The following is a 14,169-nucleotide window of genomic DNA, read 5'->3' on the forward strand; positions in this document are numbered from 1 at the left end:
TAAATACTCCAGAGATAACAGCTTGAACATCACAAAATGTGAAGTTTTCCCTTTGAGACATTCTTTCAGATCCTGCATATCAGTAAAACTGCTGACGCCAGCTGGTCTGAAGAGGACCCCATGAGAAGCTCCCTCACCGAGGAATGCAGTTTCCACATCCTGATGATTTCATCCCTCTTACCCCAGCCAGTCAATGACCCCAATTTTCTAACCCCTCACCCTCCCTGATCTGCTTAAAAACCTCAGCCCAGAACTCCTCGGGGCAGATGAATCCGAGTCCCCTTCCATCCCCTTACTTGGTGCCCTGAGATCATTAAACTCTTTCTCTGCCGCAAATTCTGCTATCTGCTACTTGGACTGTTACTGTGCAGTGGACACGTGAACCTGTGAGTACCGTAACAGGATCGTATCATGAGAGCCAGGGTAGCTAATGAGGCACTCTACATAAGAAAACAGTGCCCACGGAGAGTGGAGAAACTCTCTGATTGCTTATCAAAATTCTTTTTTCCTTAAACTAAGGCTCAGCAACTGGGACATGCAACACAGAAGTTGTATTTTGTACCAACTGACCTTAGACGTACTGATGGTTTTTAAATAGTAGGTCTATTTTGGCCAATGATTGAGTTCCACCATTGTAGCTCTGCTGTGTGAATTTTACAGTTTCTTCTTTGTAACATCTGCTGTTTCTTCTCTCCTTCTATCCTGTCACAGTCATCTAAAAACATTTATCCATAAATGAAAAGTGCCTTAGATTACGGTGTAATCTAAGCCTCCCAAGCTGCTCATTTTCTTATATCTCTCCCACATAAGTAGCCAACCTGGGTCAGACAGCTTTCCTGTATAAATTTCCATGAGAACAAGAGTCCAGGACACTGTTAATTCTTCCTTACTTACCATAGTAAGGTATAAAATGTTCAGATGTTCCTCCAGGTCCGTTATTCTTTTGTGTGTGTGTGCATTTTCTTACTATTTTTAAAATTATACTTTAAGTTCTAGGGTACATGTGCACAACATGCACAGTTATTCTTTAAGACATTATGAACTTATACTAAGCACCGTATTTTTCTCACAATATCAACATCATATAAATTTTGGCTTTTTTGAGTGAAGAAGCCTCCATTTTCTATCTGGGTATATCCTTGCATACAAATTCCTTGCAAATTACTTTTCAAATTCCAAGGATCATTAATTTAATTGAATCTGCTTCTAATTTTTAATTAAATCTGCATTTCTCCCAGTAACCTTTAGAAAGAGATAGAAGCCACATTACCATATTGAAAATAATAGGATCACACAGCAAAAGAGACATGAAGGAGAAGTACAAAATCACAAGGCAGGTTTTCATATACATTTATTTTTGTACCAAAAAATTAACATTCAAAGGCAATGTTTTTATTGTACAGTATAAAATAACATTTACTAAGTTAAAATTGGATTTTTTGCTGATAAACCACTAATAACTTTTCTATTTTGAAAAAACAACAAATGTACAATTTGCAGCACTTGTAGAAAAACACCTGTTCAACAATTACGTAAATACTCTTGACAGATTTCAGTAGCCCATTATGTATCCTTTTTGGCAATGTCAGCTTTCTAAAGTCAATCAGTTTCTAAATTTGAAAGGCACCTGGTGGCCAACATCCTGCTTATTATTCAAGGCATCCATTTTAATTTTTTTGCACAGGCTTGACAAGTCTGAAAAATCTATTAACTTAAAAGGAATGAAGAAATATACTGCATTTGATATTAGGAAACAACATTTTTTTTTTTTTCCCTCCTTAGCTGCAAGTTTTCCCCAGGGGATTTACAAAGTGCACCAGTTAAATATGTCTGTACATTTAAAACATTAAATATGTCAACAGCAAGACATTTTTAAATATTTTGAATCAAATACTATAGCACAAATATAATTTACAATACTTTGCAAAGAAAACATTACATCTGAAATATAACTTTAGATATTATATAAAAATACATATATTTTCTCTCCTCATTAGAAAAAGTATTTTTTGCAGGTTCCAGCATGATGTAACAATTCAAAAGAATTTACCCGTTCAGATGCTCCTTCAATTGTGCCAGATGACACCCTCTCCATTTCAGCTGCGTAGGGGCACATGACCAGGGACTAACCCCTCCCGTAGCCCACATGCAGTTTCTCATAAGGTCAATCCGTAATTGCTCCAATCTGGTTTAATTCTAGGAATTCATTACAAAATTTAAAAACCATTGTGTAACACACCATGAGTCTAACATCTCCCACTGGCTGTAAATATGCGTGTTCTCTACAAGGTCAAGAGCATGGATACTGAGTCTTGAACCGCTGGGGCCATGCCTCTTAGTAGTCTCACACACCTATATACATCTTTCTTGGCTTGTTTAAAAAAATGTTTCCGAACATCCAGGAAATACATAACACTCCAAAAACTGGGGCTCAATCTATATCGCGAACTTTAAAAGCCCCAAAGTACGTTGCATCCTGATCCGGATCCAGTAGGGAGGGGTTGGAGACCTCGACGCTGATTTCCTCCCCAGACCGTAACTTAAAAAATCCACCAACATTTATAGAATAAAAATGGAATTCAGAATTCCCTGACCAATATTTGGTGCTTCCTCCTTTCATCAGGGTATGAGAACTTGGGATTTTGATGCTGGTTTTAGTGACGTACACCATTAGCTGAAGATACTCTGTAGCTAGGTCTCCCGAAGTTTCATGATGTCGAAAGCAAATGTTGGCATACAGGTAATAAAAGCCATCCTGATTAACTATTAGTTTTCCATTGCTAAAAGTCATGTTGGAGATCTTGGCCCAACCCCGATCATGGTACCAAGAGGACAGACTCACTTTATGGGAACCTGTGGAGAAGAGACGCATATGATTTAAAAGTCAGTCCTTAAAAGAGAAGGACGTCTTCACAATTCTATGAGGTTAGGGAGAAAAAAATAGCATAGCAGTCATTATTCCAAAGGGAGAATAACTTCTTGGGATTTCCCTTCTAGAAGGGGGGAATACATTCAGATGTACTTGGTGCTTCTATTAGGCATGGTAGAGGGTACGAAAACGAAAACCCATTTTTCCTGCCCTCAAGGCGCCTATAGTGCACCGGGGTAAGTATGATATGTGTTCACAACAGAAGTAAGGCATAAGTACCAATAGGCAAGGTTCAGTAACTCCTGTGGGAGCTCAAAGGAGGGAGAGACAAGAACAACTTTCCACCCAGAAGGGTAAAGAATGCCTTTGTGGAGTTGCTGCTAAGTCTGAGAACTTAAGAGAAATGGGATTCAGCCACACAGACGAGAGCAGAAAGGTCATTCCAGGTTGAAGGGAGAGATTCGCCAAAGGCAACTGAGACAGGAAAGCAAGAAACTAGGATAGGAAGACAATTTCCATATGTCACAAGTCTCAACCTTCTCTTCTAATTCATGAAGAGGGAAAGTAGGAGATGAAAAACTGGGTCACAGTAACTTTGGCTGAAAGGTCAGACATCTAAACTCAATTCTCATAATCTATTTTCTTCACCTCCAGTAGCCCAAATGTCTCCCTCCTTGGCTTGCATAACTAAAAAGCTAACCCCAGAGAAGCTCAAAAAGAACATATTCTTAGCATTGCACTCCCTAGCTTAACAACTTCACACAATCCTTCTGACCAAAGGTCTGTAAAGCTTCTCCTGACTGACCAGAATTCTCATTTAGCCCTACTCACCCCTGAAATGAGGTGGCACCTGGTCCTCTTGCTACAGCTTCTGTGCAGTAAAACATTTCTAAAGAACCTTCGAAACCAGCAGTGTATCCAGTGCTTTTCATATTTCGGGTCCTTGGTGTATTTTCCTTGGTGTATTTCCTGGGTCATTAAAAATTGGCAATACCTCTATGGTAAACCCAATTAATCAAACATTTGTATTGATGTGGACAGTATTATTCAACTGGAAAAGCTGGTAACTAATAGTGGGAAAGTTGTAATACTGTGGAAAGTACAAAAATACATTTTTGCTCCAGAGGATTTTGTAAATACTTACACTAAACTAAGGTGGTCAACAGTTTGAAATCAGCAAAACAAAACAGAGTTGAGTCTCAGACTGGAGTTGAGAGAGTTCCTGCAGCCACGAGAAGTTCATCACTGCCTGTCACACCCACCCACAACTTAGTACCTGAGATGCTGAGGGAGATAAATCAGCCCCCAGAGATGAAGACTTACAGTGGATTCCAGAGATCCATCAAAACTGACAACTCTCTGGTTAGAGTGAATCCTTACGAGAGCCTCATAGAGAAAAAGAAACACATGGCTGGGCATGGTGGCTCACGCCTGTAATCCCAGCGCTTCGGGAGGCCGAGGCAGGTGGATCACGAGGTCAGGAGTTCAAGACCAGCCTGGTCAACATGGTGAAACCCCATCTCTACTAAAAATACAAAAAATTAGCTGGGTGTGGTGGCGGGCATCTGTAATCCCAGCTACTAGGGAGGCTGAGGCAAGAGAATTACTTGAATCCAGGAGGTAGAGGTTGCAGTGAGCCGAGATCGCACTACGGCACTCCAGCCTGGGAGACAGAGCAAGACTCTGTCTCAAAAAACAAACAAACAAACAAAACAAATGAAAAAAAGGAAACACACACTAGTTACATTCCCAGCCTAGTCTGGTTTGGGGGACCTTGAACATCTACATCCTTCTCTAGAGACCCACAAGTTAGAGAATGTTCTACTATTTTATCTCTAAAGAACTGGGAGCCTGGGATGTGATCTGGGACCCTCAAAACTAGGCTGCAGGAACCAAATAGGTAGTTCTTTCAACACTTGGGAGAAAAATTGCAGCAAGGGCCATCCGATGGTGGGGCAACCCATCATGAGAAGACCAAGAATTCAATGGTTCCAATCTGTCTGTCCAGAAACACGGTATTTCCTGAACTCCACAACCTATCTGGAGCGGGGTCATCACAGGCCCTCTTGCCTCCTGGGCTCACCACAATAGACACACTTCTTTTTCATTGGAGGTCTTATTTCAGGTCATCCCAGATTAAAGCACCCCAGATACAAATACCATCATCTGGTCCCAAATGAGTGAGCATGATCATCACGCCCCTCATGAACACTAGTAAAAGCAATTCCTTGAATCCATTGACAAAACCCATGAAATTCAAGATGCTTCCCATCTCAAGTTATCCCATGCTGCCCTCATTCTTATCCCACTCTTGTAGTCAATTCATTGTTCAATCAGTGATTTTTTCTTGTAGTTATCTCTTAACAGAAGAGAAGTCTACCCTCTCAATGGGTTGAATCAGCTAGCGTTAGAGCAAGACATGGCCTAGGAAGGCAAGGAAAGAATATGAAATAGAGAGGCGGGAGAAGACAGGAACCTTGACCGATTACCACTCCCATTGTTAGGTAAGTCATGTGGAAGAAGTGCCCTTATTTCCCACTAAACATCTCTCTATTTTTGTGCACTGACTTACTCATACATTCACTGGTTTATGCTTTTGATCAGTCACACAATATGTATGTGGTGCTTTCTAGGGACAGTCACTCCGTCCGTAATTAAGAATTATATCAACCAACTGTACCCTAATGACACTTACTACTAATAGTAGAGAAAATAGAAAATAAGCATATAAAAATGCATTTTCACTTCTGCATGCTGCATAGCACATGGCTGACATTCAGTTATATGCAACTGCCAAGTGAAAGCTGCAGGAATTCATGGCAAGCAGGAGAGTTCAGCTCAGGAAGGGGACAGAGAAGCCAGAGGACAGTGGGGCCTTGGGTCAGACTTGGATGGGCTGAGAAAAGGGAGGGTATTGTCAGTGAGGGAAACTGAGCAAAGAATGGAATATGCACGGCACATATGGGTGAAAAGCACCAGAGCCAGTCAGTGTGAAGAGAGGACTCAGAAACAGACAACGCCAGGAAAACACATGAGAAAAGTAGGCAGTGATCACATGGCGGGCCTTGCATGGAAACCTGGATTTTCACGACTGAGGCACACCGACAACCTCTGACTCCAGCCTGCCAGCTTTCCCAGCCTCCCCTGCCCTACACTTCAGACCCTCCTGCTAAGTGCTGCAGGAGAGGTCTCTGCAAATATTTAGCCTGAGTATCCTCCTAAAGAAAGCCATGTATTCTGACCTCATGAACTACTTCCCAACGTATTTTCATCTAAGACATTTTGAAAATGCAAGTGGTATCAGTCCATATAAGGCAGAGCAGATTCTGATTTTACTTGTGTAAATAAGTATAAAACAGAGCCCCAAAATGAACATGCAAATTTAAAGCCACTTCCTCTGAAACCTCCAGTACTGGCCAAAACTGGGTAATAAATGGACTCAAGGAATTGTGGGTCCAGCCAGAGCCACAGATTCTATTTTCTTAAACAGAAGTATACACTAACTCATTTCACTCAGTCACAAACTCAGTAACTGTCAGAAAATAACCAGGAGTTTTGCCTTGTGTTTTTGGCAACGATTTGATGCTAGGTGCCTGCAGAGAGAGTTTGATAACTAAAACACCCTTGCTATTGCCAAACAGACTTTGGCACACAGTCTAATGCAATATTTATCATATGCCATTTAAAGGGAACAGAAAAGATACAAGATAATACATTAATAGCACACACAGCTGATGCATTCGTATTAATCAGATTGCCTTTGCTAACATGCAAAATAGTTTTCCACTCAGAGAAATTAATACATATGCATCCATATTTATTTGATTGCCTTTGCTAACATGCAAAACAGTTTTCCACTCGGAGAAAATTAGTGTAACTCCATCACAAGACATGCATAGACACACAGAGAGAAAACACTGTTTATGAAACAAGTGTCTGGGACAGGAGAGGTCATTTGGAAAATCCTCTAAAAGCCAAAGAATTGGTTTCTCCCGTCTGTGTCTTTGGTCAGGAAAAAGCCCTCCTTTATCCATGCCGTAATAAAGTTTTCCAAATAATTCAGCAAAACTTGAACTTTCTTTCTTTAACTCCAAGAAAGACTTGCCTTAAATTATTTGCAGGAAAAAGGTGGAGTATGTATAATTACTTAATTAAACTCAAAAATAACAAGTCACACTCACAAGTGCTTACTTGGCTGTTTGTCCACACAAGAATGTTAGGACTCTACATCATTTCATCTTCATAGCTGCCCCTTGAGGCAGATGCCATCATTATCCCCATTTCAGACGTGATGAAGCTGAAGCGTAAGTGATTCCAATGAATTGTACAAGGTCACAGAGCCAGTACAATGGAGCCTCAAACCCAGGCAGTCAGATTTTAGCACCCCTGTTATTAGACGTTACATGAATCTACTTCTCACAGAAAAAGAGAAACATAAGGGCTTTGAATTCTTTCCCTCTGGCCAAGCCAACTGACCACAAATACCTTGTGGCCTGCTTATGTGATAATAGAAAGCATGGAAAGCACGGACTTAGCAATCCACGGGACGGGAATTCAACTTCTAATCCTACCATCATCATGAACTGGGAACAAATGACAAACTATGTATCATTCGGTTTCCCTGTCTGCAAAATCTGCGTGATAATCCCTACCTTGCAGGATTGCAGTAAGGACGAGAGGTAACGAGGAAGGGAAAATGCCTGATTGACAGGTGGAAGAGTTCATCGGGTAGTCACAGACTCAGCCATCTCCTGCAGAGTGCCAGCGAGGACATTTCAAGATCTCCCTTTAAGATCTTCAAGTGTTCCATTAGTGGCATGATGATAACAAGAATGTTCAATCGTCACTCTATCATAACGTTCTTTGTTATATTTTTGATAGCTATCTAGCCCATGGCGAAGTAACCAGTGGGGGTTGTGTGATGGAATAACTGGTGTATTAGGGTAGCTGTAGGCAGAGAGCTCCAGGTTTCCTCATTTTCAAGATAATCAGGTCTCTAGTCCATTGAGCTAAACATTTACTCAGAGAAAATGATAAGCTCTTGGAGAAGGGGGAGGAGATCTCATTTTCTAGAGGGTTACTGTCTCTTAAGGAACTTAACAGGGATCTAAAGTGTCCTCCCTGGACGTCTGCAGGAGATAGCTGAGTATGTGACTACCTGATGAATTCATTCACCTCTGAGGTCAGCAGCAGGGCTGTGTCAACTTTAGCTTGGGAAAGTACAGATGAGCATAACAAAGGATGGCCCTTCCAGGTTACAGGCTCTCAGCTGACAAGACACTTAAAATAAGCATCCATTCTGATGATCTGAAAATGAATGGGGTGATGATGTCCATTCTGACATTTTTGAGAATCACGGTTTCCGGGATGTGAGTCATCACCTGAAGATGAATGGTCTTTCCTTTGGCTTTGAAGTAAGGGCTCTCAAAAATTCAGTGACAGACTAAAAACAGGTTTCAGTATTGAAATGGGCTGATAAATGACTCTTAAAATATTTTTCAGGCTGGATGCAAATGGAGCTTACCAGTTGGGATGTCGGTGGCATTAATAGTGAGATGAGCAAAAGGCTGAGCTTCAAGCTTGCTCCTCTTGGCCAGATCCAACCATGAACCATCCACCATCGCTGGAGATGAGAGAAACCGTATTATTATAGCCGAAAGAGTAGTGACCCTGTGGCATTTCATACATACATATGGATCCATGCTTACCTTTCTCCGCTCTGATGTGCTGTGATCCAACGATATGTTGTAATTCCTGAAATAAAAAGGAAAAGTAATTTTATTTGTAAAATCATTCTTTCTGTAAAGCAATAAGAATTCAGGGCTGTTATATATGCAACAAATTCACCCTCTTTTCCTTCCAAAGGTGCCATAATAGCATTGGCAGTGAAATTCCTATGTGTACCAGGTGGCTATCAACGGCAGTTCACCCCAAAGAATTGGTGTTGACATGTTTGAGACCATACCCAACTTCAAACAAAATACTTTGGGCAGTAAGAGGAAATAAAAGATGATGTAGATTATAAACCATTGCATAATTAAACATAATTAAAAATCTGCAGCAGGTACACAAATGGAGATGAAGTTAACTAAGAAAATAACAATTACACAGAATATATGACCCTCTTAAATCTTCTGGAAGGCTCTTTTTATGTCTATTTCATTAGTGAATTTCTGTTATAATACTGAAGCTCAGCCCACAGGAAAGAGAAGGATGCTTAGCTCCCAGTGGTTAATTTTTTACTTTAAAGTTACAGTGTACTTAAAGCACTATATGGAAGTCTAAGAGCCTTTAGAGTACCAATAATTAACTTAAAATATTGCCACAAATAGAGGGTTAGAAGCACAAGCCAGAAAAAAGAAAAAACATAAAGAATACAGGTAATTGCATATCTCAATTTGAATCCTGAGAATAAAAGATGAAATAGGTAACCACATAACCACCTGTATCGAGCCATTAGCTGACATTAAAATGTCACATCTTAGGGCAAGAGTAAGGTAGAGGGGATGAAAGCTCAGGCTTTCGCCTTGGTTCAAGTCCCTGCATAAACAGAGGATATTAACAGCACCCCATCACAGGGTGCTTGTGAAGACTAAAGGAGATAATGTGTGTAGGCACTTAGCATAGTGCCTGGTAAATTTAGATGTCTATTATATATCTATCATCCCAGCACTTTGGGAGACTGGGATGGGCAGACCACTTGAGGTCAGGAGTTCAAGATCAGCTGGGCCAACATGGTGGAACCCCGTCTCTACTAAAAATACAAAAATTAGCCAGGTGTGATAGTGGGTGCCTATAATCCCAGCTACTCAGGAGGCTGAGGCAGGGGAATTGATTGAACCAGGAGGTGGGGCGGGGGGAGGTTGTAGTGAGCTGAAAGCACACCACTGTAATCCAGCCTAGGTGACAGAGTGAGACTCCATCTCAAAACAAAAACAAAAAACAAAAGAGATATCTATTATATGGATACTGAAAAAAAAAAAACAAAACACTCCAGAGAGATTCCTAATTTCCCCTATTACTGGAATAACTATTCAGGCTAACCATTCTCCCCACGATGTTTGAAAGACAGGCCACGCAGCTTAAGTTCTTTAACTGTCTAGAGAGGAGTGCTTTGAGATAGAGGATGGATAGATAGATAGATAGATAGATAGATAGATAGATAGATAGATAGAGGCAATAACATAATTTCAATTGTTATTAGCTGGAAGGATTCTGGAGATAAGATAACATTTATTCTTCTTTCTGCTTCCAAACGTCTGAGAGAGAGACAAGAATCTACATTGTTTTTAATGACCATCGGAGGAGACAGCACAGCTGTCTTCACTGATCTGTTCTGAAGTTCTAAAGTCACAGTGTGGCTGACACTTCAAAAGAAACCCTAGGACTCACCCAAAGCCACCTTCTGCTTTTGCTTAGACCCAGGCACTGCACTGCACAGCTCTGGGAGCACCGTGTGTAGGGCGGGTATTTAGGCACACGGTGGCCCCTTTTGGGTTGAGTGGCCCTTACCAGGCCTCGTTTTCTTCCCCACTCATGTCGACCTCCAGTTTTCCAAGATTTCCTCAAGACCTCAATGGTGCCCAATTTCTAGAATTTCCTGGTTTTGTCTCCCCTGCCTTCACGACAGACTTATACATAGTGTGTCTTTTTTTTTTTTTCTTTCTTTCTGCAGGTTTTTATTTTCTCCCTTAAGGCTATAGGAAAATCTCATTAGTAAGCTGCTCATGGTGCTCTACTACCTGCTGCAAATGTGAGTATAATTGTGCTGTCTTTCTCCCATCCGCAGTTTCCCAGCCATTGGGCCCCTTATCCTTCCAATGCTGCCACTTGTTTAGTGGCTTCCGGGCATTTTCTTGTTGCAGCAGGTGCAAGTGCAATGGAAGCGTCGAAGTGTGTGGAGGGATCTGACGTGCAACAGGGACGTGCCTTAATAGCGGTTTCTTCTTTCTACCCAGCTCTTGTCACGCAGGTGGATGGGTGGCCTTAGGGAATAGACCTTCCTCTGCTCATCTCTTCTTCACTTTGGTGCCAGCAGAGCTGGATATACAGCGTATCTTTAAACATTGTGTATATCTTTATATGGTTATATATACACAATATATCTTTACTCGATTACTGGCTCTTACAGATTGGAAGAGGAACCTTGGTGACAGAGTAATTCTGAGATTTAACGCTACCCCTCATTTTCACTCTAGCTCTGATCTGCCTTTCCATCAGAGGAGAGACAGGGAAGGGGAGAAGGAAGCAGAACTAAGTCTGGCATATATCTACAAATACCTGTTCTGTGATTTTTCTATACAAACACACCTATAATCAAGAAAGCCAGGCAAGGCATGATGGCTCATGCCTGTAATCCTACTACTTTGAGAGGTCGAGGTGTGAGGATCGCTTGAGCCTAGGAGTTTGCGACCAGCCTGGGCAACATATGGAGACCCCCTCTCTATAAAAATCAATTTTTAAAAATTAGCTGGGTATGGCGACATGCACCTGTGCTCCTCAGGGGGCTGACGCAGGAGGATTGCTTGAGCCCAGGAGGTAGAGGCTGAAGTGAACTGTGATGTGCCACTGCACTCCAGCCTGGGTGACAGAGCAACACCCAGTCTAAAAAAAAAAAAAAAAAAAAAAAAAAAAAAGAAAAAGAAAAACAGGAAAAGCGTCTTTGTCCTAGCTCAGTGGTCCTCAAACTTGAGCACGTATGCATTGCACCACCACCTCCTGGAGGGCATGTTAAAACAGGCTGCTGGGACCAGCCCGAGTTTGTGATCCAGTAGATTTGGGGTGGGGCCTGAGAATTTGCATTCAGCACCAGTGAGCTGACATTGCTGGCCTGGGGCCTCATCTAAGAATGACAATCCCTTTCACATCCTAAAAGAGTCACGGAGGCACAGACTGGAGATTTTCTGGAAGCTTGAGACCCAGGCCAAAGCAGCAGCAGATTCAAGCCACAGATTCAAGGGACAGGGAAAGTTTGTCCTCTTCTACCCGGGAATGAACTTTTCTTTCCCATTTAATCAGAAACTTCTAGGTCAGAGTTGCTACAGATCCATTTTGTTTCAAGAAAATTCAGTAACCAGCAGCACCTCTCAGGTGCACTTTCAATATCTGCTTTAAAAAAAAAAAAAAGAAAAGAAAAGAAAAGAAAAAAAGGCTTCATGATCCAGGATGAATTAAAACTCTAGCTAGAGACCCATGAGGTAATGATGCTCTCATTTTATATCTTTTGGGTGTCGAAGGATTGCAATTCCCCTCAGAAACCTTATAGGTAAGTTTCAGAGTCAAAAAGAGAGCACATGACGTGTCTATAACCTCAAGGTACAAAGAAAGTATTCCCAGTGTCTGTATCTGCACCCCAGCTTTTTGAGCTCTAAAACCATTGTTATCTATGTGCACATATGTCAATCATAAAAAATAACATTCTTCTAAGACTACACTTTTAGGCTATCTTCTGGCCTTGAGATTGTAACCGAAGTTTTGTAGGTAGTACTTGATACATTCCAGAAACACCTAGGCAGTTTAGAAGATACCCATACCCTGACCCCAACCTCAGCCAGGAAAACGAACCCAATTCGTCTGACAGTGACTTGGGAGTTTTTTAAAGATGCTCCCAGATGATACTAAGATGTAGCAGGTGCTGAGAAACGTTGTTACTAATTAAGTGTTCCCATGAATAGTTGTTTGGTGACATCTCAGTTAAGGGTTTACTGTAGTCTCACGACTTGCATATATATTCCACATATTGAAAATTTAATAACCTCTTACATTTGTAGACAGCAAAGTATTTTCCTTGTTACCATATTTTATTTTTATTAGAATCAGAGGCTGGAAAACCATAACTACTACTAACCTCACTTTTCAGACTAAGAAATAGAGGCAGAGAGACAATAAGGCTTCACCTAATAAAGCTGAGACTTGACTTTGGTCTCTGGATCTATACACCCATATCCTTTTACAAGGTATCATCATAAAACACACTCATGAAAGCTGGGACAAAATACCACTAGTCTGCCCAGGAATCCTTAGCGCGATTCCCTCCCTGAAGCAGTAACTCTGAAAAGGTGGCTCACCTTGACTGGCATCGGGGGATCCTGGGATCTGACAAAAAGGAGCCGGGACATCAGAAAACATGATCTCAGAATTTCCAGGGGCTTCAGAAAACAACTGGCTCAGAACCGGCCAACCCAGGTTTATGGCTGATGAACCCCCAAGACTAAGACATGCAGGACGTGGATAAGGGACATTGCATCTCCAAACATGACCCTCTCGAGTCCACTCCACAGAGCAGGAGCCATTCCGTGTTGCCATCTTCTCAAAGATCAGAGACTTTGCTACACACATGCCAAGCACAGACCTTTTGATGGCCCCCTAATATTTTTCATTTTCAGGATTATAGGAGTCCTTCTTAAGAACCCAAAACTTCACCCCAGTTGACAATCCCATTTATTTTCTAAGCTTTGCATTTACATTTCTTTTCATCCACATTAGTCCTCTACATCTGTCAGATTAATTAGAGTGTTTTAAAATTTCTATAGTTCTTTATTCCAAAATCTTATCATTCAGACGGCACTGCCGGTTTCTTTGAATTCAGAAAGTTCTGATAATCTAATTTTGGGAAAACACTACAAAAGAACATCCCGACTCCTTTCTTCTGAACAAATTATTCACATGAAAGAGATCTTTTAAAAAATGTATGCATGTTTTATCTTATTTTAAGCCAGCTGTAAATTAACAAAAACCAGTTAGTTAACACTCTGAATAAACATCCAACACAACCACATGTTACCCATGCCATCAGAATGCCTGTAGATTTGTGTAGAGAAGTACAGGTAACTTCAGCAACAAACAGCCTGGAGCAGAAGCCAGAAACAGTTCCCAGGCTGAGGAAGCTGGGCAAAGGGCACCCTAAGTTCTTCTCTTGGCTAATGAGCACCATGTCCAGCTCCCCAGGAGGATTTGTGATCTACCTTCTCAGGATACAGCATATTCATCATCTGTTACATGCAAAGGGCAGAAAGAATTGCCCCGTGGTTTCTATAAGCAACCATGACAATTAGGATCATTACTTACAATAAGTTACCAAGAAAATTCACAGGAATGAATAAACTTATTCATGGTCACCCTGTAACAAGTAGGCCTTGCAATGAATTTATGCATTTTTAGATAAGAGCAATTTTAAACAAGTGAATTATGATAGCTTTACTTAACCCTTCAAAACAAGACAAAAAAAAAAACCAAAAAACAAAAAAAAAAAACTACCAGAGAGAGCAACCAAAGAAATCTCTGCCCATTCAAGGATAAAA

General features: G+C 41.1%; 1 protein-coding gene across 2 annotated transcripts in view; it reads right to left on the reverse strand.

Annotated features, from left to right (window-relative positions):
- Positions 1-1,331: 1,331 nt before the first annotated feature.
- Positions 1,332-14,169, reverse strand: part of LOC105491723 (TNF superfamily member 11) — a 104,419-nt gene continuing 91,581 nt past the window's right edge. The window contains exons 3-5 of one of the 2 annotated variants that reach the window (XM_011758370.3): positions 8,578-8,623; positions 8,394-8,492; positions 1,332-2,853 (exon numbers count right to left, since the gene is read on the reverse strand). In XM_011758370.3, the coding sequence (XP_011756672.1) occupies positions 2,432-2,853; positions 8,394-8,492; positions 8,578-8,623 (567 nt within the window). In that variant the 3' untranslated portion in view covers positions 1,332-2,431. The remainder of the gene's footprint in view (positions 2,854-8,393; positions 8,493-8,577; positions 8,624-14,169) is intronic. The other variant, XM_011758371.3, reaches the window with a different exon arrangement.

The sequence above is a fragment of the Macaca nemestrina genome, chromosome 16 (genome assembly GCF_043159975.1).
Source record: "Macaca nemestrina isolate mMacNem1 chromosome 16, mMacNem.hap1, whole genome shotgun sequence".
Taxonomy (NCBI): domain Eukaryota; kingdom Metazoa; phylum Chordata; class Mammalia; order Primates; family Cercopithecidae; genus Macaca; species Macaca nemestrina.